Source organism: Cryptomeria japonica, chromosome 7, assembly GCF_030272615.1.
Source record: "Cryptomeria japonica chromosome 7, Sugi_1.0, whole genome shotgun sequence".
Taxonomy (NCBI): Eukaryota; Viridiplantae; Streptophyta; class Pinopsida; order Cupressales; family Cupressaceae; genus Cryptomeria; species Cryptomeria japonica.
Genome location: NC_081411.1, coordinates 72,640,743 through 72,666,009, shown reverse-complemented (window position 1 = coordinate 72,666,009; position 25,267 = coordinate 72,640,743). Strand labels below are relative to the sequence as shown.

Sequence of the window (25,267 nt, the reverse complement as noted above, 5' to 3'; positions counted from 1 at the left end):
TATCGTAATCAAATAATGATGCCCCATGAATCATTTGGAAGACAACCAAGAGAATGCACAGTTGAGTGGGAGTTAATAATCTTAGAGGAAAATGTAAGTTCTGCAAGCCTCTCTGTATTTCCTTCTTCGTCTTCTCTTATCGACCTTGGAAACTTTGTGAATAATAAATTTACTTTCAATGTGTGGCAAAAAATTCTTTAGAAATTTAAATTACCATTTGCTGGTGCAGGATTGAAAGGATGAAACCTCAAATACAATTGAGATGAACATATACAAGGTAGACTTCAGAAACTGAAATCACAATCTGTGAAAAGTTATGTATTCCTATGCGTAAGATTACGGAATCTAAACACATACCATATCTTAATTCAAAAACCCCAAATCATAACTTTAAATTGTATCTACTCAAAAAAATGCACTACAGAGTCTTGACAATTTACAATTTACAATTTCCATTGTGTTTTCTGAAACAGCTTCAAGGGCTGTAAACTGATAAACATATAAATATTGGATTGGGACAAGGAAATTAACGTGTTCTAAAAGGATATTCAAAACCATTAATTATTGGTACAACAAATACATATAAGTTAATCCAAATTTTGAGATCTTGTCAAATAAAAATTTACATTGATAATTCAAATTCAAATGAAAACATGCTGAAATTGGGATAGCTTTTGTTTTATCGCTCTAGTGGTTGAATTTGCAGTGCTCAAACCCTTCTGTGAGCCTGCCTCGTTGAAGCTTCTCTGTGAACCTTGACAGCTCTTCGCAAGAATTGCTGTGCTCTGCGAATGGTCTCTCTAAGCAATTTCACTGTTTTCTCTGAAAAATTATCTGCGCTGCTTTTGGAGGAAGAGCCACAATCAGTATGGTCGGTGTCATAAGGCTGGGTAAAAGTTGTAGCATTCTCGTAACGCAGGAAACATCCGTCAATATACACTCGTCCTCCATTTTGGGTGGGACAAAATTGGGAGAGTTGTTTCCGTGCATCTTTAAAACATTGGAAACAGTGAGAGAGAGTTAAGTCAGCCCTGCACTGAGCAAGGCCATACACTTCATCGCCGCCTGTTCCCCGGGATCCCTTCCCAAAACGAAAAACTCTAATGTCTATGGCAAGCGATTTCAAGACTGGATGAAGATTTGTTTGTAAACACTAGCATTTAGGGCATTATAAGGGTTACAGCCGCTTAGGGCATTTGAGGCATTTTGATCTGCGACTAATTCGTGTATGAAGGCCAGATATAGAGCCACATACACTGCAACGATCACCATAACTGATCGCGTGCCCTGTCCGTCCATTTACAGGGGATCTCTACCCTTCAAACATTGTGTGAACTTAAATAGATTAAATGCCTGCCTGTTAAATTTTTTCCTATTTACATTAGGGGAAGAGCACGAGTACTTCCAAGTTTCAATTACGATTTTCTTCTCCTTCCAATTTTTCAATTACTTTTTTAAAGAAATCTAAAAAATATAATTAAAAGTTCATTAAATATAATTAAAAGTTAATTAATAAATTTTACATGTATCAATAGTCGTTCATTTGTACTTCATGTAGTTAGAACTTGTAGACTTCAGAGTTGTGCAACTTTACTGGTAGTCATAGTGCTTGACTACTAGAGCATTTGTGTATAAGTATGGCAATTTTTTAGGTGGTTGTGGTGCACACTTATTGTAACATCTGTTAGGCATTAGGGGACATTTTGAAATGACCACTTTTTGACCCTTGCCAACATAACTAATCCCATAGTGATGCAGAGCATCTTGGAAAACCAATCACAATTCTAGGATCATGCTGATCCATCTATATTTTTACCATTATAAATTCATTAGAGGCATATTCCATCATACTTCAACAATCAATCAATCAAGAAAACACAAACTTGATCCATGTATCAAATTTGCCAACTTGTTGTCCCTTTAGATAGACCTGTACACAGAGGTATATAAATATCTAACCAAATATTAAAAAAAACTCAATCCCTTCGGTCATAACCTGAATATCTTTCTTACAAACAACATATCCCAATTTTACCCAGATCTAATGGTTAGATTAAAAGTTATGGTCTTTTCACCGAGACCCATTTCTGTTGTCCCCAAATAAGACATGTGCATGCCCAGTCCGTCTAGGGCATCAAATATCTTTCACAAAACAAAACCAAATGATTCCAAAATAATAGAACATGAAATATTTATGGATATATCTTCATAATATGTAATCCATTATATTTTTAAATGGTTAAATCATTAGATAATCACAAACCCTTGTCTACAACTCCATTGAAGATAGTTTAAAAATAGTTTTCACCAAAATCTTCATAACTTACACAAATGTGCATAAAATGACTCAGACCAAAATGAAATGAAAGGTGATTCATATATCTTTCCAATGAATCTATTTTGAGGTCATAATTCTTCTCAATGAGTCCTTACCAAATGCTGCAACATGACTGTTCTCAGGAAATCTCAAATTTGCAAACAACCACTTTCACCGAAACTTTCATAACTTATTCATTTATTCATTAAACTGCACCAAACCAAAAGAATGAGAAAGAGGATTCATTCCACTATCTAACCATTATAAATATACAGGGTTTCCAGGCCATATATGATCGTACAAGGCCTGGAAACAACAACTTAACACAAAAACACCAATCAAAATGCAAGTTTTAAACACACCAATTTGTTCCAAAACTTTATCCTCCTTCTCTATTCTTCCAATACTGATTTGATTCGACCAATACAACATATTTATAGACTCTTTGGTAGTTATAAACCATCCAACTACCTTTATGACCCTTCATCTTCCCTTTTACAACTTTATGTGCAATTTTTGCACTTTTACATTTTTGCAAATGTTGCACTTTTGCAATTTTTTTGCAACTTTGACACTTTTTCCTAATGACTCCCCAAATTGTAAAAACTCTTATAGACTATTTAAGATATTTTACGTTGATTTTACCCTTCCATGGGTTATTTCAACAATCTTAACCTTATAGACCAAAGTGGGACCTAAAGAACAACTTTTAACAACTTTATGCAAATAATTACAATAATTGATATTGTCTTTACAAATGGATTCATCATGAATCAATACATCATAAAAATGATCAAAATGACTTAAAACATCACTTTTCTCCCGGTGACCTCATGTTCTTGGGTGCTCCTGCACCACATAGTGTGCGTCATTACTACCTGGAAGCCAGAACAATAGCTATAAGAAGTTAGGGGAAAGCATCAGTTACTGCCCATGTTCCAATTACCATTCACTCCTTGGTCACCCAAACCTCCAATTACTAACTTTAAAGAAATTTAAAAAGTGATAACTAAAAGCCCATTAATAAATTTCACATGTATCAATAGCTGCCCACTTTACCCGCAGTAGTTACAACTTTTTTATTTTTTGAACTTTAATTCAAAGAGTTGTGCAACTTTATTGGTACTCACAGCACATTACTATAGGGCATTTGTGCATAAGTATTGGCCATTTTTGAGATGGTTGTAGTGCATGGTTACTGGGGCATCTTTAAGTAGGTATCAGGTGACACTTTGAAATGAGCACATTTTCACCCTTGCATGCATCCTGGATCCCACAATGTGCGTTGTTACTACCTAAAAGCTAGAACAATAGATATAAACAATTAAGTTGCATACAGAGACAACAACAACAAAAAAAATCATTGAAATCCAATCTATTGTTTAAGATCTTCGGGTGCATGAGATTAGCTATAATGGCTATTGGTACACTTCCCCTAAGTCATATATTGAAACAATATAAAAAAAATCATTGAAATCCAATGTACAGTATAATGACTACAAGTATGCTTCCCCTAGGTAGGTAGAAGATTTGGTTCCTTGACAGGCATGATTATTTATACTTCCACTTGATTAAATTTTCTATTAATAAAAATCTACGAAGATATGCATCAATCTTATCTTTTTGAATGTAACAAAGGACATGAATGTAGATTATTTTAAAAGTTACTTATCTCGTTTTCTATTGGCTTACTACCCTAACAATCATTGTAAAATTTATTTAACTTTTCCTTTCTTTGAAGGAAAATAATATTTTCAATATTTTTGCATTTATTTTATTCCATTAGTTATCCTGCCATATTTATAGGGCTTTTAAAGTATTCCAACTTGTCAAAGTTTGAAGATATGCATCAATCTTATCTTTTTGGATGAAGGACATGAATCCAAAATTAATGATTAAAAAAATTACTCATTTCTTTTTCCATTAGCTTATTTCCCTAGAGTCATTGTACAATTAATTTATTGTTTCCTTTCTTTGAAGGAAATTAACATTAACGTTTTTGCATTATTTTTTTCATTGGTTGTCCTAGCATATTTATAGGGTTTTTAATGCAATTCCAATTCGCCAAAATTTATAAAAAAAAATCTAAGAAGATATGCATTAATCTTATCTTTTTCAATACAAGGAAGGACATGAATCTCAACAAGAGATGTATTGTGTCAAGTTCCTACCTAGAAGTGTTAGATATAATAGTTATTGTTAGGTAAAGTAGTTGATGATTGCAATTAGATTAGTGGAAACATAGAGCATTCATGTACATCGTTAGTCATCTATTTGATTTCTTTTTATTTCTAGCTCCCTTTTCTTGGTGATGTGTAGGAAGGCAAATGTTTGCAGCAATAAGAAACTTGAGAATAGATTTTTTTTCCATCTTATTTTCAATTGATTTGGTCTATTTGAATACTTTTATCCTACAAGTGTGTTTGGATAGGTTCAAAATTGTGTTGAAGCAATTACGTCAGAATTATTAAACATGGATTGTCAAAATTATTTGTAGCATCTTGCACCCTATCATCAATACAAAAATAATAATTTAAATAAATTAATATAATTAGTAAAAATTGTTAGTAATTGAATTTATTGTATATATATTTTAAATATTTGTATCTAATTATTTTAAACAATAATAATGTATTGTATATTATATAAATAATAGATACAAATCGTACAGCTTGAGTTGGCCTAGTGGTGGAGAACTTGTGCTCTTGAAAGAGAGTTCACAAGTTCAAATCCCATAGGGGGTAGGGCATGTACATCTTATCGTCTTCGGCCTATTACCAATAAAAAAAATTAAAAACATAAAATAGGTAAGTATTTTTTAGATTATACAGTGTAATATTTTTTTTTAAATTGCATATTTAATTTATTAGATATGAATGACATCACAAATGTCATTCATTGAGACACGACAATGTTAAAGTCAACATGTGCATTTATTATGATGTATATAATATTATATATGTCATTCAAGTCATTAATTGAGCTCACAAAATTTATAGAAAAAATAAACAATAATTAGATTTTTGCAATGGCTATTCCCCACATTAACCAATAGAAAGAAAGATAAATTATATTTTTTAAATTATTAAATTGAAAAAATAATTATAAACTATAGAAATGCTGCTCAATTTTTTTAATTCTAAACAATGATTGGTTGAACTAATATAAAAGTTTCTTTGAATGAATGCAAGAGTAGCACCACAGGTAAGAACTAAAAAGTCTCATCTTATTAAATGCAAGCAAGTACATGGATAGACAAACCTAATAAAATACACACATTTATTTCAGAAACATTGGCAAAATGTAGAAAAATCTAATCACATTCAATGCATATTGAATAAAAGTAAGAAGTAAAGATCATGTCTACAACAGCCACTACTATTCCTAGGTTAACCTAGTTTCTTTTGAGTTGCAATATTACATTGATCAAAGCCTACAAAGGATATCTTAGTCTGAAATTCTATTAATCATTATTGTTTCATAACATAATTAGCACTAATTTACATGCTTCTTTGAATGTTATTTAGTAGTTATTCATCCAAATTTACCAAAATCAATCCTAAAATTAACCAAAGTTCTTTGTGTTGAAAAATTAGAATTTTACAATAAGGAATTGCTTAGGATTTAGTTCTCTTCACTAAAACTAATTTTTACTTACTTGGCTTTGATGTTAAGCAATATTATTGACCATTATGAGATCTACAAGCATGTTTATTCTCACTAAGAAAAAATTATGTGTTTAAGCCTTCTTTGAATTGCATATTAGTTTTCTCTAAACTACATAATATTCTAACATCAATTTGAAATTCATTGCTCTAATTTATATTGCTAGTCTTGTGAAAATTTATTTTCACATTTCTATGTGTGAATAGTCATCTACATTTTGAAAAGGACAAATTTGTTGCATTACATTCAACATGTAGGCTATAGATTTGTATTTAGTGTATCCTTGCTTTCTAGGAAATTGAACAACTTACATTTTTGGAAACAATGTTTTTCTTGCATTTCCTTGGACTCTTGAAAAGTATTAAAAGATGTAAATTATTTAGACCGACATTATTTCTTATGTAAAACCATGTTTAATGCAAAATTAGTATTTGTATTCAAAATCTGTTACGAGACCATGAATAGACCTAGGTTATATAATCACTTATCACAGCTTGGTAAATTTGTAGACAATTAATTGTATAAGCTTTCAAATCATATAGTTCTTTTCATAGGTTACTAAAGATTTCTAGTGTATGAGTATATTTTTTTATCTTAAATAACATCTCTAAATTTAATCTTCTGCAATAAATAAATGTCTCCCTACAAAAAATGAAATTATGCACTTTGTTACTTATTGAACATTTGTTTTTGTTTTTTTGTATTCATTATTATTTTTTTTAATATTCATATTTTTTATTATTTTAATATATGTTTTAAACTTGAACATTTAATTGCATTCAATAAGATGCACAATTCCATAAAAATGTATTAATAATTTGTTTTCCAAAATAATATTTCAACAATAAATTTTGGTTCACCTCTATTTCATTATCTTAGATGTTACTATGTCCACAACACTCTCTAAGTGATATTTGATATGTTTATGAATTAGCATTATACTTAATGAATATTGAATATGTTAAAATTTGAAACAAACTAATCTAAATGCTTCTGTTACTAAATATTAAAACTGATCTAAATCATCACACCATTAGCAAGAACTTGACATGATGTGTCTTTTATTATTTTATGGCATTGACTAAAGGAACTCAAATTTTTACATGAAAATTAATTTGGCTAAGTATTGGTATAGTTAGATGGTTGTGTTTTTGTAGTTTTTGTCACCAAGATCAAATCCAGCTACAATGTTGTTGCTAAGTGTTTATTTTGTCACTCATAATTTTGAATCAAAACTATTTACCTTTTTAAAAATGATACAAATTAATTAATTGGAGTCAAATTACCATAGGTTAATTTATTGTAATTTAGAAATATAAATTTATCAAAATAATCAGACAATTCAATGCTTCATATCTCTACAAACATAAAGTGATTTACTAAAATACTTTTTGTACAAATGGTGTCTTCTAAGGAGATCTTGTAATATATGTGATGAATGTAAATCCTGCATAGACATATCAATCATAGACACCCATCAACCTAATAATCTAATTTCCTAGTATCTCAAATAAGATTATTATGAATTTATTATGATTGTACAAAATAGAATTTGGTGGGTCTATAAACTTAGGAATTATAGAGAATAAAATTGCATGCTTCACAATTTCTACTTTGTTAAGCATTCATCTTAGTGTCTATTCTTATAGCATGTTTTAAGATACATATTTATTCAATTACTCAACCTCTTAACAAAAAATCAAATGTCAAATGACCCTAGGTTGTGTAACCTTTATACTTTAGCACTATTTAGACTTTCTAAAACTTTGTGTTGACCAAGAAAGTAATCCAAGTAGAATAGTGTTGAACAGACTATGAACTATTTTCAAACATCTAAGAGCTAACTCCTAGTAATTTGATATTTTGGAATGATTATTATTCATTTCAACTTCTAAAATATTACATTTGAAACATCATTATTCCTCTCGGGACTTTAAATACATTCTATTGCAAGAATTGGAATTTTTTTCACTTCTACTTATTACCTGTTTTTCTCTTTAAACATTTTGAGCAATTTATAGCTTCGACCACTCCCATAACCCTCTCCCATCATTTAAAATCTACAACCTCATACTCCATACATTCTATTTTATTTCAATCATAGCAATAAAATCATAAATAATTTGAAGATAATAGGTGATATTCTAGAAATGGTTTTATTTAATTTTTATTACATCATACCAAGGTGATCCCACAAAAATGAGTCTCGCTTTTCTATGGAAGTGGGACATTCAAATCAATATTTTTAAGTAAATCTTTACTCTCTAATACCTATATTAGCTAAATTGTTAATAATTTGAAGACGATACAAATTAGTATTTCGTAATATTTTATGTGTAGATTCTAAATATATTTTTTTCAAAAATTACAAATAAATTGAAAAAGTGGCATTTATGTCATAACGCATAAATTTTCTATATAGAAAGAAAAAAATACTAATTTTTAAAATACAAATATGTAGCTCACCAATATCTAAGACATCAATATTATTTCATAATCTTTTGTTTCATATTTGTTTTAATTAATTTTTTAAGTTAGAGTAATTTAAATTTGGACATAGGTGTATGTCATGATGTATAACTTATTTTATATGTATCTATAGAGGAGGGGGTTTTCTACAATCAAGACTTCAAGGTCTCAAGGAATAAAAGACCCTCAACTACATCATTAAACTAGTGTTAGGGAAAGACAATGACTGGTGTATATGTATCTGTAGAGGAGGGGGTTTGCTACAATCAAGACTACAAGGTCTCAAGGAATAAAAGAGCCTCAACTACATCATTATACTAGTGCTTCATTGTTTAGGGAAAGACAATGCCTAAAAGGAAATTCTAACTACACTAGACTATGAATGTAAACTATAAATTCTTAAAATCTCAAGAATATAGAATGATAAAATATTTTAACTATAGGAATAGGAATCCTAAAACACAAATACTAAATTAAAAAATGGATAAGGTCTTGATCTTTGATAGTAGCGCTTTGTGGGTCTTACACACTTCATTGTTGTCTCTATGGACAAAACCCATAATAACTCTAGAAAAGCATCAGAATACAGTTGTTCATTTTATAAACCTATTCCTCAGTTGCACTCATGGAGACAACAAAATTGTTGGGGGTTGAACCCTTGTCTCAATGTTTCCATGTCCACAAACAATGAAATAATGATTGGATAAAAACATGTAATAGAAACAATTCCTACAACAGAGGAAACCAACTATTACTAATGATAAAATATAGTAGACTAGATATAATAGACAAGTAAATAAACAAGATCAAAGAATGAGTAGACAAGCAAGAGATCATTACCATCAATTATGCCTTCTCTCTCGTGACAAAAAGATGTTATAGATAGCTGAGAGGAGTCTTGGCTACTATTGTGAGTGTTAAGATCTCAGAGAGATTTTGGCATAGCTTCACTATAAGATTGGAGATAGAGATCAAGAGTTGGTATAATGAGCAAATGAGCAAGAATGAGATTTTTTTTGCTTGGAATTGACAAGAATAGTCATTACAATTGTGTTTTCATGTTGGGATGTGCGTAGGAAATTTTTTACTATGGATCTGCTCATTTAAATCTCAATCTTTTGCGATATTTCCATGTTGTGCAGATATCTAACTAGTTTCATCCGAAATTCAAACCATAGACTGATAACACTTCATTGTTTTCTATTCATGAAGTTGAAATTGTGAAATTCTAATCATGAATTTTGTCATAAATGCATTGGGCTTAATATGTAAGTGTCAAATCAACATAGGGTGTATTTTTGACACTACCTTTTTCCCCCACTTTAGTGAGTTGATCATCCAGAAGGAACAACTACACTAAAGTATCTAATGTAAGCATTAAGTATGTAAAATACATTAAGTGCATTAATTGTTTCAAGAAAGGATACTATAAAGGCCATTACATCAGATACTATAGAGGTCATGCATGGATACCCTACCACTACCATCTATGAAATGTTCACTAGAAGGTTGTGCACCATTATCACACATCTAATGTCTTTGGTCTTCACTAGTTCATACTCTTAATGCTTATTCAACTCTATCTAACACTACCCTTTTAAATTGTCATAGTCCTTTTATGCTTTAGAAGATTATTGTTTTCTCTAGAAAGCCCCATGCATTCTTTACACGTCTTTTCTTATAGTTTACCCGATGGTATTGGTTTAATAGTCTTCAAGATAACATATATCCCCTTCTAATTTGACAAAATACACACAATCGAATCCAGAAAAATAAACTAGTAAAACTATAACTCTTTTCGATATACCTTGTGACTCCCACATGTTTCTCCTCATGCACAACTAAAATAAAAGACGTGAAATACTAAAAAAAAGATGAATGTAAATGTTTTTTTCTTTTTTGTTATAAACAAAATAATAACTTACCCCAAACACAAGAATATTCACACAATATGTCTAGATCAAGCATAGCAAAATTTGAACTACATCCAATTATAAACCCTTTGAAAAGTCTATAAACCAATCTATCATTTTCCTCTACAGCATACATTAAATTGAAATCAATTTCGAATGGGAGAAACTTTTCTCCAGTCAAATTAATCTCTTAAAGGACCATTTGGTGCGGTAACTAGCTCTAAAAACAGAATCTACGCCGCATTCTTAAAAAATTAGAACAATGCTAATATAATAACGTAATCTAAATCACTTTTTATCGCCATTTCAATATACTTAATAAAATTCTAGCTAGTTGAATTTATGCCTCTAGAGTGCCTGCCGGTTCCTGAGAATTAACTTGACTTAAAAGACTTGCCATTAAAAAACCGACAACCGCTCCCCACGTAAATGAGAATTGACTTGACAAAAAAGACTTACATTAATGTCATACGTTCTCAAGTGCAATGACTTCATCGACGACTTCCACTTTGGTGAAACGTCGCCTTTGCAACTAGTGCACATGCTTGTGGTTGTTTTTATGTTGAAAAATTTATAACCTTTGAAACAGTCGAGAGAGTACTTCAAGATGGAAAATATAGGGGGTCGTATTTTTCAGCGAGAGTCGAAACCAAGTCGGGGGTTTTAGACTAGTCGTCTTTAGTTAGGTCATTTGCAGCAAAAGACAAAGATAGCCATTTAGTTCTATTGGAACCAAGGGTTGAGATTATGGCAAGTGACTCAATCCAAAATTCAATACAAATTGTATAATGTCGACAAGGAAAAATGGGTAGAGTTAGTAGGAAATTTTTAAAGTGTTACTATCGTATACGAGACAAATCAAAACTAATATTTTTATACTTGTTGTTTCAATGAATACAAATAAATATAGGTTTTAGGGTTAGACAAGATTTCATATGAGTCTGAAAATTGATTTGATTTAAAGATTTATTGCGACTCAAGATTGTTTTCAAGCTTGGGACAAGGAATGTTTAATTAGTTGAAGATAACCATCTCTATTAGTACACAATGATCGATAAATTGGTTAACATAAAAGTAGTTTCTGATGTGAGACATGTATCTGGTTGAAACCAAATCCATAATAAAGTTTGTCAACTAATTAATATATTTATTTAATAGCATAATTAACATTATTTATTCATTACTTAAATCCAACATCAATGCATTCTTTTGCTTTATAATATCCAAAATATATGCTTAAAATAAAGGTTATTACCTAAGACATTTACACCTTCACGATGTATAGATAGATGACTTGAACAATTGTATCATGCAATTTGTGACTACATCACTAATTTTATATTTTCTTATCTTTGTTTCTGTTGCTTAACAAACTAGCTTCACGATGTCTCAATATATGCATTTAAAACAAGAGCAAGTACACCTTTATGATATAAGTCGAATAACTATCCATTCGAAAATATAGGAACCTAAAATATAAACAAGTAAAAGGCTCACTCCAATCTTGTTTGGGAGAAATAAACAAATCTGGGGATCACATTTTAAATAAAATTGAAGTTGTTAGAAAACATTTTTTTTAAATTGATTATAAACAAATATGTAATGTGAATATATTTTCAAATGTTATAGTGAATGTTGTATACACAAAAAATAAATTTGTAATGGCATAAATTTTAAATATTACTTTATTTATAAAAAATAAATAAAAGTAACATACCTTCTAATGCACTTGTTCAATTATATTAACAATAAATAAGAACAATGTATATTATGATATACAATATTCTAAATCTATTCTTAGCTTACATGTAATTTTTTATTAGTATAAACACCTCCTTCTATTGACTATTTAATTACAATGTATATTTTGATATACAATTATCTAATTATATTGAATATGTTTCCAATACGAAATGAGCTAACTACTCTTTCAAATCAATAATTTAAAATGTTCCTCAAACATGGAAAAGAATTGAAAATCTTTGTTTTTCTAGTGATGGAAAAATATACACACAATCGAATCCAGAAAAAAAAAATACACTAGAAATGCAAAATGGATTGTGGAAATCTCATAGCTTTAATCTTTGTTTTGTTAATTTATTTTTGTCATTTTTTTGCTATCAATTTTTTATTTAATTTTTATTTATTCATTAAACTCATTGTCATCCTTGCATGAGGGGAATTTCAATATGTCGACCAATGGAATGTGCCTTTGCAAAAAAAAACACACATTCTCGATATTTACTCCTTTCTATTTCTCAAGAACAAAGACTCTTTTAAAAGGTAGCATTAAAGGTATTTTGGCTGCTTCATTATAGAATTGTGTAGGAGAATGGATTTCTCATTTGATGGTAATATCGCTACCACATCACTAGAGCCACAATTTAGAGGGTGAAATGATTGACTCATAAAATAAATCTAAATTCTATTGATTATAATTTTCATCTACCTAATGCACAAAAAAACAAGATTTTAATATAGATCATTTAAAAATAAGTAATGTTTATAATTTTCATCTACCTAATGCACATGAAACAAGATTTTAATATAGATCATTTAAAAATAAGTAATGTTTAATCAAGGTTGTCTTTTAACCTACCCACATTAGGCCTAAATTAGTATTTTAATATTAAGATATATTTTATTTTAAATTGCATGTATAGATATTAATTATATACGACAAGTTTTATTAAATTTTGATGTTTTAATTAAATAATTTTTATATAATATTTTTCAAAAATATTATTATTATAGTCTACAATTTTTGAGCAATGAAATAATATGTAATATAGTTATATTTTTATTTTATTAAATATTTCATTTAATATAAGTTATATCCTTTTCATTTGGTATAAGTTATATCATTATCACATCTTGTATTATTATATATAATTAATATACAATATACTTTCAAATGTATTTTTATATATTATATTTTACATAATTTAATCCCCCTCTCCCTCTTCCCGTATATTTACCTCTCTTCCTTTTTATCTCTCCATCTCTCACTATCTTTGTCACACCTTCTACTTCTCTCTATCTATTTCTCTCCAACTTCCTATCCCCTCTATCTTCATCTCTTGCTCTCTTTCTCTACAGATGTCTCCATCTTTCTACATCCACTTATCTCTCTCTCTCTCTCTCTCTCTCTCTCTCTCTCTCTCTCTCTCTCTCTCTCTCTCTCTCTCTCTCTCTCTCTCTCTCTCTCTCTCTCTCTCTCTCTCTCTCTCTCTCTCTCTCTCTTTGTATATATATATTATTATCCTTCTTCCTTCTCCATCTCCATCTCCATATGTATATCTATCTCCCTATGTCCCCTATCTATATCTCCCTATCCCCCTCTCTATCGCTATTCCCCCCTTTATATCTACCATTTTCTATCCTTATATCTCATTATCTCTCTCCATCTCTCCCTCTCTCCTTGTTGCATACATAACATGAGCATACTAGCAATAGTTCCTAGTTATCATCCAAATTTAAAGGTTTTATTTTTAAAAAAAAATAAATCCTTTTAAGTGGATCCATAATATTTTTGAATCTACCACTTTTGCATTGAGCCTTTTTTTGTACAAACAACATCACTTTTTAAATGCCCTACCAATCAACATAATTTACAGTACAAATTTATAGAACTAATAGCCTAAATAAAATCTTAATTAACTTTCCAAACCTCTTTGGGATACCCATTGCACACCAAAATGTGATTTTTAGTTGTAGTCTTAAATTACACATAATTATCTATAAATGTAAAAATCTCCTTCCATTGATTGCTTAAAGATATAAATTAAGAAAGGAGTGGTAGTAAATAGGGTATAAAAATAGTTACATTGAATATAAATAATTACCCATTTAAAAGTCAAAACATGTGCGAAAAAGTAGAGTAAAGACAATGTTGGAACAATAATTTGAGGTGCATGAAATAATAGAATGACATTGATCTATACATAAAAAATTTATACAATAAATATTTTCTCTTCAAGTAAAGAATTTTACAATCACTTGTAACTATTTGTATAAATCAATAATGCATCTCATAACATGTCTTGGACCTGCTACCACCATAAATGCATCCAACATTAATAGTTGAAAAAAACTCCATTCTTGTAAAAAAATGATAAAAAGTCTTCAAATTTTCTTCCTCTAAACATTTATTTTATCCATTGTCTATCTAAAGATCACAATGCACCCTAGTTAGACTTTAGAAAGGACATGCTTAGCTAGACGAAGAATCACTCCTAGGTTCCATTTGGTTTAAAGTTTTGACGTTCATATAATTGAATTAAATCTATATATTTATAAAGCCCCATATATTATGCAATCCATAGTTAGAAGATGCTAATGACATAAAAACAAATATTAATTGTACAAGAGACAACCTTTAGGAACTAACTAGGATTTTCAAGAGCCACATTAAATATTTTTTATTTTGTCTTAAGAAAATTGAGCATCTCTCATAATATAATGAATAACCTTTGTTGTCATCTTATACATAAAATCGGGTAAAAAGACATCCTTACTTATTAGATCTCTAAGTTTTGAAGGATTTTGATAATGTTCCATTATTAGGAACGAACATTTAACCATCTTATAAAAAATCCTAATCATTCGTATATATGTCTCCACTTGCTTAGTGTGTAATACCATTAACCGTAATATGTATAAACTCCACAAAAATTCTTTGGGTTTCAAGCAATATTTTAAAAATAATATTATTTAGAATAAGTGTCCAAAATTTTGAGGACATAGCATCAAACATCATAGGGTTCTAGCTCACAAACTTTTTTTGTTCTCTTAGCTTAGAACAAGATTAATTTTACATTTATTGATAATAATTCTTCAAGGAACAACATAAATTTCCCTTCAATACAATCATCTACAATCTAGTTTTTGTTAACCTTGTTAAAATTTTATGTAAGAATTCATCTATTGATAAATTATTATTTTTTAAATTCATAATTTTTTATGAAATTTCATTGTTCATAAAAAATATAAAACTATATTTTAAGATCATGAAAAAATAATTTATTTTCTATTTATAATATATTAACCAATGATTATATTCATCTAGTTAAATTTGACAAAATTCAACACTAGATAAAAAAAAAAATTATTCTTTTTTATTAGAGGTAAAATAGGTTTTAAAGTGATCCAAAACCCTTTATAAATAGATTTTGTTGGGATATAGAACTCAATTATAATATTTTTTCAATTGATAGACACAAGAAAACAATAATAGATCAGAATTCTCAAAAAATTAAAAAACTATCTACAAAAGGGACAAGGTTAAAGCCACCTAAAAATTCACTAATATTAACTATAACATGGTTTTAAAAATGATCCCATATCCTTAAGATGATACATCAATAACCTCCCTTTACCTTCCTTAGTCTGCTACTCAATAAGAGAAAAAGGAAAGAAGTCTTGAGTAAGGGTAGAAACAACTCCCTTGCAACCAAGAACAAGACAAAGAGCAACAAAAACCCCCTTGTAGTAGAACCACACCTCTCCTACACAACCAAAATTCACCTTAATTGAATATGACACCACCTCAATAGGAAAGAAAAGAGAGCGGATTAACTAAGAGAATCAAATCCTTAGCCTTACCCACATAAAATATCTCCAGCTCCATAGGACACCTTCCCACCTCTATAGGAGAAGTATGATGGGAAGTCAAGATAAAATAAATATAGGGCATCATTATATAAACAATAAAAATTGTAAATAGAACCCTTCTAATACCTAAAATAGTAGATTTCTCCTTAAAATGGAAGAAAAATATCCCAACCAAAAAGACCAAAAAAACAAACAAAACTACCCAAATAACTTAGGGGCACCAAGTCGAAACTTGAGGAGAAATCCATAAACCCGCCTCACATTTTATTTACATATAAGAAAACACCACCCAACTAATAGCAACAAATAAACTTGAAACAAAATGTTGTATATAAAAGGATATAAAATAAATGGCATAGCCACCACAACAAAATTATTTATAATAAAATAGTTGTACAAAACCAAGGGTCGCCACAATCATAAGCAAGTAGATAAAAACTAGTGCAAACCAAAGAAGAGGTAAGATCCTCAGAGCCAAATGCCATAAAAACAAAATCCCAACTAAAAATCTTCAAAGAATTGAAGCTGAGAGAAACAACAAACACAATCAACCCAAAATTGGTCAGGGCTATGTCACCAGACTCTTCAAAGAGCACAGGGCACAAAGAAGGCTCCAAACACCAATCCTATAAGGATTTGTGCCAATATAATTTTTTCCAACATAACCATATGAACCTCCAAACATAGAAAGTACAAAAGAACTAAAATAAAACACTAGCCTCCAACGGTTACCTCAACAAGAAAACTTGGAAATGCAACAACCCAAAATAATAGCTTTTTGTAAACCCGAGGAAACCTTTGCAATTGTAGCTATCTTCCCAATACAAACTTCATCCTAAACATAAATAATGTCAACCAATACAAAATTATCCATGGCCCTGGAATCTAGATCTCCTCAATCTGCACCACCTTCATCCACACCATCTGTAGTGTCTTTAATGCTAGACAACCTAGCTACTAGTCCTTTCTCACTCATGATCATCCCGCTCATTGTTCTTTATTTTTTTATTGTTTTTTATCATAAATTTAATAGTTCCAAACAAGTTAAAAATATTTTTAATTTTTATATTTCATGATGATAATATTTTAGATAATTTGGGGGATGACCCCAAAATGCAGTGGTTAATTGCGACCTCCTACATGGGAGGTCATGGGTTTGATTCTACTCGACTGGTTCTTAGCTACAAGGAAAAACTAAAAAATACCGCTTCGATTGTGAGTTATCAAAAAAATATATATTTTAGATAATTTGGTTAAATAAGTGTAATTATTCTCAATGTCATGTTTAACCATTTTGAACTCCACATGAGAGTCCTATCAACTTCAAACTCATCCAAAATTAGAGTAAACTTAATTGTCATCTTATACATAAAATGAGATTAAGGGCATCCTTAACTATGAAGTATTTAGTTTTGAAGGTTTGTGAAAACATTCCATTAATATCTACCCATATTTAATCCCTCTCTTAAAAAAAAATAATCATTCTTATATAAGTCTCTAAGTACTTCTTTTGTAAAACCATTGTTCATGATATGTGTAACCTCCACAAATCTTCTTTTGGTTTCAAGAAGAATTTTAAGAAGAATTTTATTTAGAATAAGTGTCAAAAAGCTTGAGAACATGTCATCAAACATCATAGGATCCTTGCTAACAAACTATTTTCTCATCTCGACTTAGAAAAAGCTTAATTTTACATCTATTGATAATAATTCTAGAAGGATCTACATGAATTTCCCTCCAATACGATAATCTGCAATCTAATCTTTGTTAACCATAAAAAAATTCCATGTGAGAATTCGTATTTTTTGATGACTCGCTATCATTTGCATTCACAAGTATTTATACAATTTCAACTTTCATAAAAAAGATAAAACTATATTTTTAGATCATTGTCAAACAATTTTTTATCCTATTTGTCATATCGAATAAATTTATCCATCTATTTATATCTAACAAAATTCAATGTTGAAATATTTCTTATACAATATTTTAAAATAAACATTGATATTAGTAGATGATACTCAACTTATTTAAATATTCTTATAAATAATAACATTTACCAATTGCATTAATTGCCATAAAATGTCAAATAATAATATCAACTATGTACAACTTGACCATTAGGCTCATTCTTAATAATATCATAATAATGTTATTGTTGATACTATGAGACATACCATTTTTCTTAACATTTAGAAAAGTAGATGTTTAGTCAATTTTTCTAATAATATTTTGAATTAGGAAATGGAAACGCTTCAACTTTAATCTAACATCATGCAACAGTTTGTTTCTCTATGTTCACATCTTAAAGATTATGTCTATTATCACAAGCAATTGGAAGAAATCAAGTACCATTTTTTGGAACTTCATGATAAAGATATTCATTGTACAAGACAACTTAAAAGGATATTTAAGTTTAGATTGTAATAGAGTGTTTGTTGTTGGAAACATTTGTTATGCTTGGGCTAGTTATTGTTGTATATTTGATGTTTTTTTATAATAGTCCTTTAGATAATAATATTTTTTTTGGTATGATAAATTATAAATTTGATATTAGTGGTGTTGTTGTTGATTGGAATAGCCTTGTGCAAGTTAGTCATAGTTGTTTATCTGATCTCCTTTGCTAATGGTCCATTTGAAAGAGCTCTTAAGTTCTTATTCGCAGTTCCTCTTTTTGGACTACTATTCTTTTTATGTATTTACATTTCAGCATTGTTCAATAGAAAAGGTTACTACAAACTGTCTCATATATAGATTTTTTTTCTTTTTAATTAAGGAAAGGAATATTACATCTAGGAAGAAAGATGAAAATCACTACTATCAATGTTGTAGTAGCAACTACATCAAAAATATCATTGCTATATTATTATTCTCAAAACTATAGAAATAGATATATCGAACACAACATTGCTAAAGGACTATTGTGGAAACAACAACAGCAATAGGAAAAGTCATAGTTCAACAAATATTATTTGATACAAATGAGCTAATCTACTATAAAATGTTGCAAAGTATCGAACTTGGACATGCATCTAACAACAAGCCTTCTTGAGAACATAGTAACAACTAGAATAATGAGCTTTACAAACACAACACATAGCTAAAAAAATTGAAAGAAAATTAAAAGTAGTAGCTACAACATATGAAACTCCTACCCAAGTAAAGAATACCTCTCTTGAAATCTCTGAGCTGGAATATTTTGTAGTGAAAGATTACAAAATAGTTGAAGCATAATAATTCAATTTAGCATCTGGAAGGCTCCCTCTACTAGCCTAAAAAGACTCCACTATCGAATCATTTGTTTCCTTTAATATTTTCTTGAGAGGGGCAAGTACCAAGAAGCAATATTTGTTAAATCCAAAGAACAACCTGAGCATAACACTGCTATCATGAATGCCCTCAATTAGAATCTTGCAATTTGTTTTTCAAGATTTATAATTTTCTCTTGAATTTCATTGAAAATTTTAATAAGATTAGGGCTCAATCTAGGTGACTTTTGTAGAACCTAGATGCAAAGGGATAAGCTCAAGCACACAATATGGATTTATGCAAGGGAAGAAAGGAATGAGAGAAAACAACCAGATAGAGAAATTTCCAAATGAGATTTATGATTACTTGTCTTAATGTTTGAGTGATGATATTGTGGAGAGAGGACAATCTAAGAAGAGTAGTTTTCCAAGACCATGTCGTAGTGGAAAGAGTTGGGAGGATGAAGAAGAGGGAGCATAGTTGGTGGCCATGAGCATAGAACCAAAAAGCATGTTTGGTAGACTCCTTTTTGGTGCAACATGGAGGTGGGGAGATGAAAGAAAGGTGATCATCAATAGGTAATTTGAGATGGAGAACTTTCTAGGCAGTTAGTTGAGAATGAGTATCGACCTTTGATTTTCATATTTGAAAGATTAGGTTATTCCATTGTGATTGGCTAAGATTGCATTTCCATTTACCATTGAGTCTCGGTGCCAAGGCAATAGTTGGGAGAAGTGCACCTGTAATGATTTGGAGAGGAAAGTTTCAATTATTTTACTTGTTGAGCCATTTCTAACCTTTTAAAAAATCATAATGATAAGGAATGGATAAAAAACAGTTCAGCTCAAGAATCACCATTTGTTGTATATTCAAAAGAGAATACTTGTGTGAAGAAGATGATACTCAACTTATTCAAATATTCCTATAAATAATAACATAAGAAGGCTCAATTTTACACATCACAGTTAAATACGTACAAATTTAACACACTGGTAAAAATGTGCGCAAAAAAGTTCATATAGTGACATTAGGAACAGTAATTTAACGTTTATGACCCGGCAGAATGGCACATTTATACTCTAAAAATCTCATCTATTTAAGCTAAAAATCAACGGACATTAAATGTCAAGACTTTAGTTTCGTTCAACACAGAAGACCAGAAAAGTCTGTTCTTCATCTTACGTACGCTTTTAGGCTATAAATTCAAGAGGCCTCTATTTGTCATTTGCCAAGAAAAGCAATTGAAGGCATACAGAATTAGTAGGACTTGCTCTGCGCAGTTAGTATCATGCCAAGCCCAAATACAAACGTCGGCCCCTTTTGGCTTGCCTTATATGTAATCTTAATATCAGTCATACCCAATTTCGTTCTCTGTTTAGATGACGATCCCCAAATTGTAGAGGCCGGTCATGGCTGTAGTCTGATTAGTACTACAAATCTCACCGCTTTGACTGAAAACCGCAAAAACGTCTTCTCTTTGCTTGCCAAAAACATGTCATCGACAGGCTTCGCTGTGGCTTCATCAGGGAATGGCACAGATAAGGTATATGGGCTTGCCCAATGCAGAAACGACTTGTCAATGGAGGACTGTACTCAGTGCTATACAGCGGCCACAGAACAGATTGTGAAATACTGTCCCATCGAGATTGGGGTACGTATGATTTTCGACGGTTGCTTTTTGCGTTATGAGAACGAGACTTTCTTTGATCAGGCTGTCGATGGCGGCAATTCCAATGTGTGTCTCTCGGACGCCTCCGGATCAAGCCCTACCCTTTTCAATGAAACTGCGCTGAGGTTGCTTGCGGACGTCAAATCAAAGGCGCTCAAAAAGGAGGGTTTTGCTACTGATGAAATTAGTGCCAAGGGATTACCAACGACCATTTATGGACTAGCAATGTGCAGGCGGACACTTTCCACCAATAGCTGCGACGTTTGTCTCCAGCACGCTTCAAAGCTTGTACAACGGTGCTTTTCACGGCAGGATGGAAGGGCTCTCGACGCCGGCTGTTATTTGCGTTACTACCCTTCGTTTTTTCTCCACTCCCTCTTCTTCCTGTAAGTCACCGCAAATTTTTTGTATTCTAATCTTGATTACGATTTTTGTGCGGTTTCTATAATTTTTGTAACCATAACTAACTTTTAAGGTACGCGATTACAACTTGGTACAACTTAGGTTCACAAAATTGTTAGATTTTGTTACTAATTCTTTTTCAACAGCAAAACATCGGAAGACTCTGCTCATCGTGGTCGGAACGTTGGGAGGTGTAGCTCTCGTTGCTTTATTGTTGGTGTTGTTAATATTCAGGAACACTTTACGAAATATGTACAGAAAAGTCCCCGGCCGCAGCCAGCGTGAAGAAGCAGGTGAAGAAATGCCTTTTTCTCACAAATTGATGAATTCAAAGAAATTTTTCTTTTCTTGCGTGTATAAAACCCCTCTTCAGTAATAATGTTCGTTTTTTCTGCGTGTATAACGTCCAATTCGTATTATTGAAGGTATATTTTGCTGCCGGCCAAGACCCTAAGTCGGATCACCCATTTAACTACGATTCTCTTCGACTGCAACTAAAAACTTCGATGCAAATATGAAAACCGGGGAAGGAGGATTTGGTCAAGTTTTTAAGGTATGAGGACCGCCAATCTGTTAAATCTAAACTGATTGTTGACTCTTGTTTTCATATCAGATCTGATTGTTTGATTGTTTGTGGTGGTAGGGAATACTTAGCAATGGCCGTGAAGTTGCAATGAAGAAGCTTTTCGTAAAACAGTCGACGAGGGCGTCGGACGAATTTGTTACGGAAGTGAAGCTGATCAGCGCTGTTCGTCACCGAAATCTTGTTCGTTTGCTTGGGTGTTGCACACGAGGACTAGAGAAGCTACTGGTCTATGAATTCATGCCGAATATGAGCCTTGACAAACATCTCTTCGGTTTGTCTAAACCCTTCTCAGAAAAATATAGTGACATAGTTTTTCGGTTAAATCCCTAGCCGTCTCTAAAAACCTTTTGCATAATATCTCTGGCAGCAAATAAAGCGAAACTGCTAAGCTGGAAAAAGCGGTTTGAGATCATTATGGGGACAGCGCATGAGCTTGCATATTTGAACGAAGAATCCCGGTCTCGAATCCTGCACAGGGATATCAAAGCTGCCAACATACTTCTGGATAACGAGTTTCAGGCCAAAATTGCAGATTTTGGACTGGCGAGGCTGTTTCCAGAGGACATGACACATCTTGCCACAAGAGTCGGTGGTACAGTGTAAGATTCTTATTGTTGTTTACCTGCCTTCTTCTCTCTGTTAAAAGTGAATACATAGAGTTATGCATTTCCTATGATTTTGGTCTTTGTTCAGAGGGTATACAGCCCAGAATATGCTGTTCACGGTCATTTGACAGATAAGGCGGACGTGTACAGCTACGGCATTTTTTTTTTTGTCGCACGTACACTATCATTTTGTGCCCTTACCTACTTATGCTTCTCAAGGCAGAATTCACTTAAGGAATTTTTTTAGAGAGAGTGTCAAGCGAAGAAGCTACTTAGAAATTGCATAAGAGGTTTCATTCTGCATTGAATATGTCTGATGTCAAATAATATTTATTGGTTTGACTTCAGTGCAATTGATCTATTGTATTTTCTTTCTCACTTCTCTTGTTTATACTTCTTTGTCATCTTTAGGAGTCTTAAATTACATAATGTCGTTATTTTCATTATATATGTTCTTTCTACTTTAGTTTAACATACAATCTTATGACCATACATTATGAGGTCAAGTCATCCTAAAGTCCATACAATCTTACAACTTTTGAAGGAATTTTGTGTGTTGATGTTCACATTCTAAATTGAATTAACAATTTCTTTGATTTTTTGTCTAACAACAATTATGTTTAATTTAATCTAAATCATTTTATTGTATTACAAATGGTATTAAATTAATAAATAAAAAAGTACAAAAAAATTACTAAGCTAATTTATTATTTATTATACAATATAAAAAAAATTAAGTAATATTAATTTTTTTATTAATTATGTATAAAAAGGTTATTTATATAATTATAAAATAACATTAGTAAAATTTATTATATAATATTAAGTACAATGTAAATATTTTTTTCTATCCATAAAGTATGGGTTGAGGTCCCATCCCTTTTTATTAAATCATAAATGAAATCAAGTTACATCAAATCTACTAAGCAAGAAGCAAAAATGAAGAAGAGAAGGGAAGATAATGATAGAACCTAGAGAAATGGGGTAAACCTATAAGAACTGCCAAGAAAAGAGAGGTGGTCACAAATCCAAATGAAGAGAGTCATTACAACAAGAAAACAAACAACTAAAGGCTTAAAGCCACAACAAAACTAAACTGTATTATTGTTTTCAAGAGGGGAGAGCATCCATCCATGGACAGCCCTCCTCAATAGCTTCCTTACCTTCAATACAATTTTTTTAGCCTCTAATTTCATCACTCTTTCCCTCTTCAAAGAACCACAATCTAGTTTAGATTTACTATACTTAGTCTGAGAAATCCAACATTTATGTGGAGGAGCCATCACAATGTCATGATAAAAAAAAATCATGATTCGTATTAGCCAAATCCTCCATGAAAGGAGAGGTTCCTTTTGACTCAAATCCATCCTCTTTTTCCTCTAATAAAATATCATTGGAATTATAAAGCATGGGATTAACAAGAGAAGGTAAATATTATAAAGGTCATGTTGGTGATTTTCTCTCCTAGATATGCTATCAATGGTATAAGAGGAAAAACACTTAAGGAAAGTCAAAGATAAATTCTATACTAAGATAGCTTACATCACTTGGCCTATTATGCTCCCTTTATTTGATTTATGATAAGCTTAGAATTGTCATGAATGCAAATATTTACAACATCTGAAGCAATCTTGACACATGATCTAGAAATAATAGATTTAATGGAACTTGAGTTGAAAGGAGAGAGGAAATGGTTTTCATTTCGATGTGATTAGAACTACACCTTCTCCAAAATTATTTTGGCATCTCAACCCATCAAAATACATCTCTTATATAGGTTTACGGTCAATTGTGAAGAGATTATCATCATGGAATAGCTCAAGGCTAGGAAATAATTTAGGTGAGGGATCTTCCACCAACTGGTCAGTGGTAGCTTGACCTTTGATTAATTTTTGATTCATAGACTTAAGATCTAACTTAGAAAGCAACATCACCCACTTTTCTAACTTTCCAAAAAGATTAGCTCTAGAGAAAGATGTTTAAGGAAATCATTTGCAATAATCACTTGAGTTTCTACATGGAGGAGATAATGCCTTAACTTTTTCAATGGAAAGATGAGAGAAATCATTGTTTCTCCATAGTGGAGTATCGATTATTATAGTCAACAAGAACATGGCTAATGTAATAGACTACCCTTTCCTTAACATCATAGTCATACTGAGTCAATAAGGCCACTAAAGCCTTAGATGATGCAAAGCTATATAGGAGGAAGAATCTATCAAGAGCATAGCTAGCATCAAGACAATAAAATTAACCAACTAACTCTTGATAGAATCAAAAGACTTTTGAAACTAATCATCCCATTTGAAATGTGCATCTTTCTTCAAAAAATTTATAAAAGAAAGAGTATGACCAGCCAATTGAGATGCAAATCTACGAATCACCTGAATATTCTCTTGTAAGCTACAAAGTTGTGAGATATTTTTGGTTGTAGTCATGCTAATAACTACATTGATCTTATTTGTATAAACCTCAATTCCATGAAGAGAGACAATAAATCTTAAGAGTTTCTCAGTGTCAACACTGAAAATACACTTAAGAGGAGTAAGTCTCATCTTATAGAGTTAAAGCCTCTCAAAGATCAGATGAAGATTCTTAACATGATCTTAACGATTTACAAATTTCACCAAGTTGTCATCAACATAATCCTCTAAGATCCTATGAATAGAGTCATGAAAGGTTAGATTCATCACATGTTCATAGGTTTCTACTACATTCTTCAACCCAAATGGCATGAGTACATAACAGAAATTACCCCAAGGGTTAGTAAAGGAAGTC

The 25,267-nt window shown here is 31.0% G+C and overlaps 2 protein-coding genes across 2 annotated transcripts; one reads left to right on the top strand and one right to left on the bottom strand.

The window, feature by feature from the left end:
• Nucleotides 1-709: 709 nt before the first annotated feature.
• On the bottom strand, nt 710-1,299 carry LOC131856437 (cysteine-rich receptor-like protein kinase 2). The gene is made up of 2 exons (XM_059208234.1): nt 1,182-1,299; nt 710-1,128 (listed from the first exon to the last, which is right to left on the bottom strand). The coding sequence occupies exons 1-2, from the start codon at nt 1,297-1,299 to the stop codon at nt 710-712; spliced, it is 537 nt and encodes a 178-aa protein (XP_059064217.1).
• A 19,216-nt stretch (nt 1,300-20,515) lies between these two features.
• Nucleotides 20,516-22,487, top strand: LOC131045712 (cysteine-rich receptor-like protein kinase 3). The gene is made up of 4 exons (XM_059208233.1): nt 20,516-21,242; nt 21,533-21,591; nt 21,942-22,155; nt 22,252-22,487. The coding sequence occupies exons 1-4, from the start codon at nt 20,516-20,518 to the stop codon at nt 22,485-22,487; spliced, it is 1,236 nt and encodes a 411-aa protein (XP_059064216.1).
• The last annotated feature ends 2,780 nt before the right edge of the window (nt 22,488-25,267 follow it).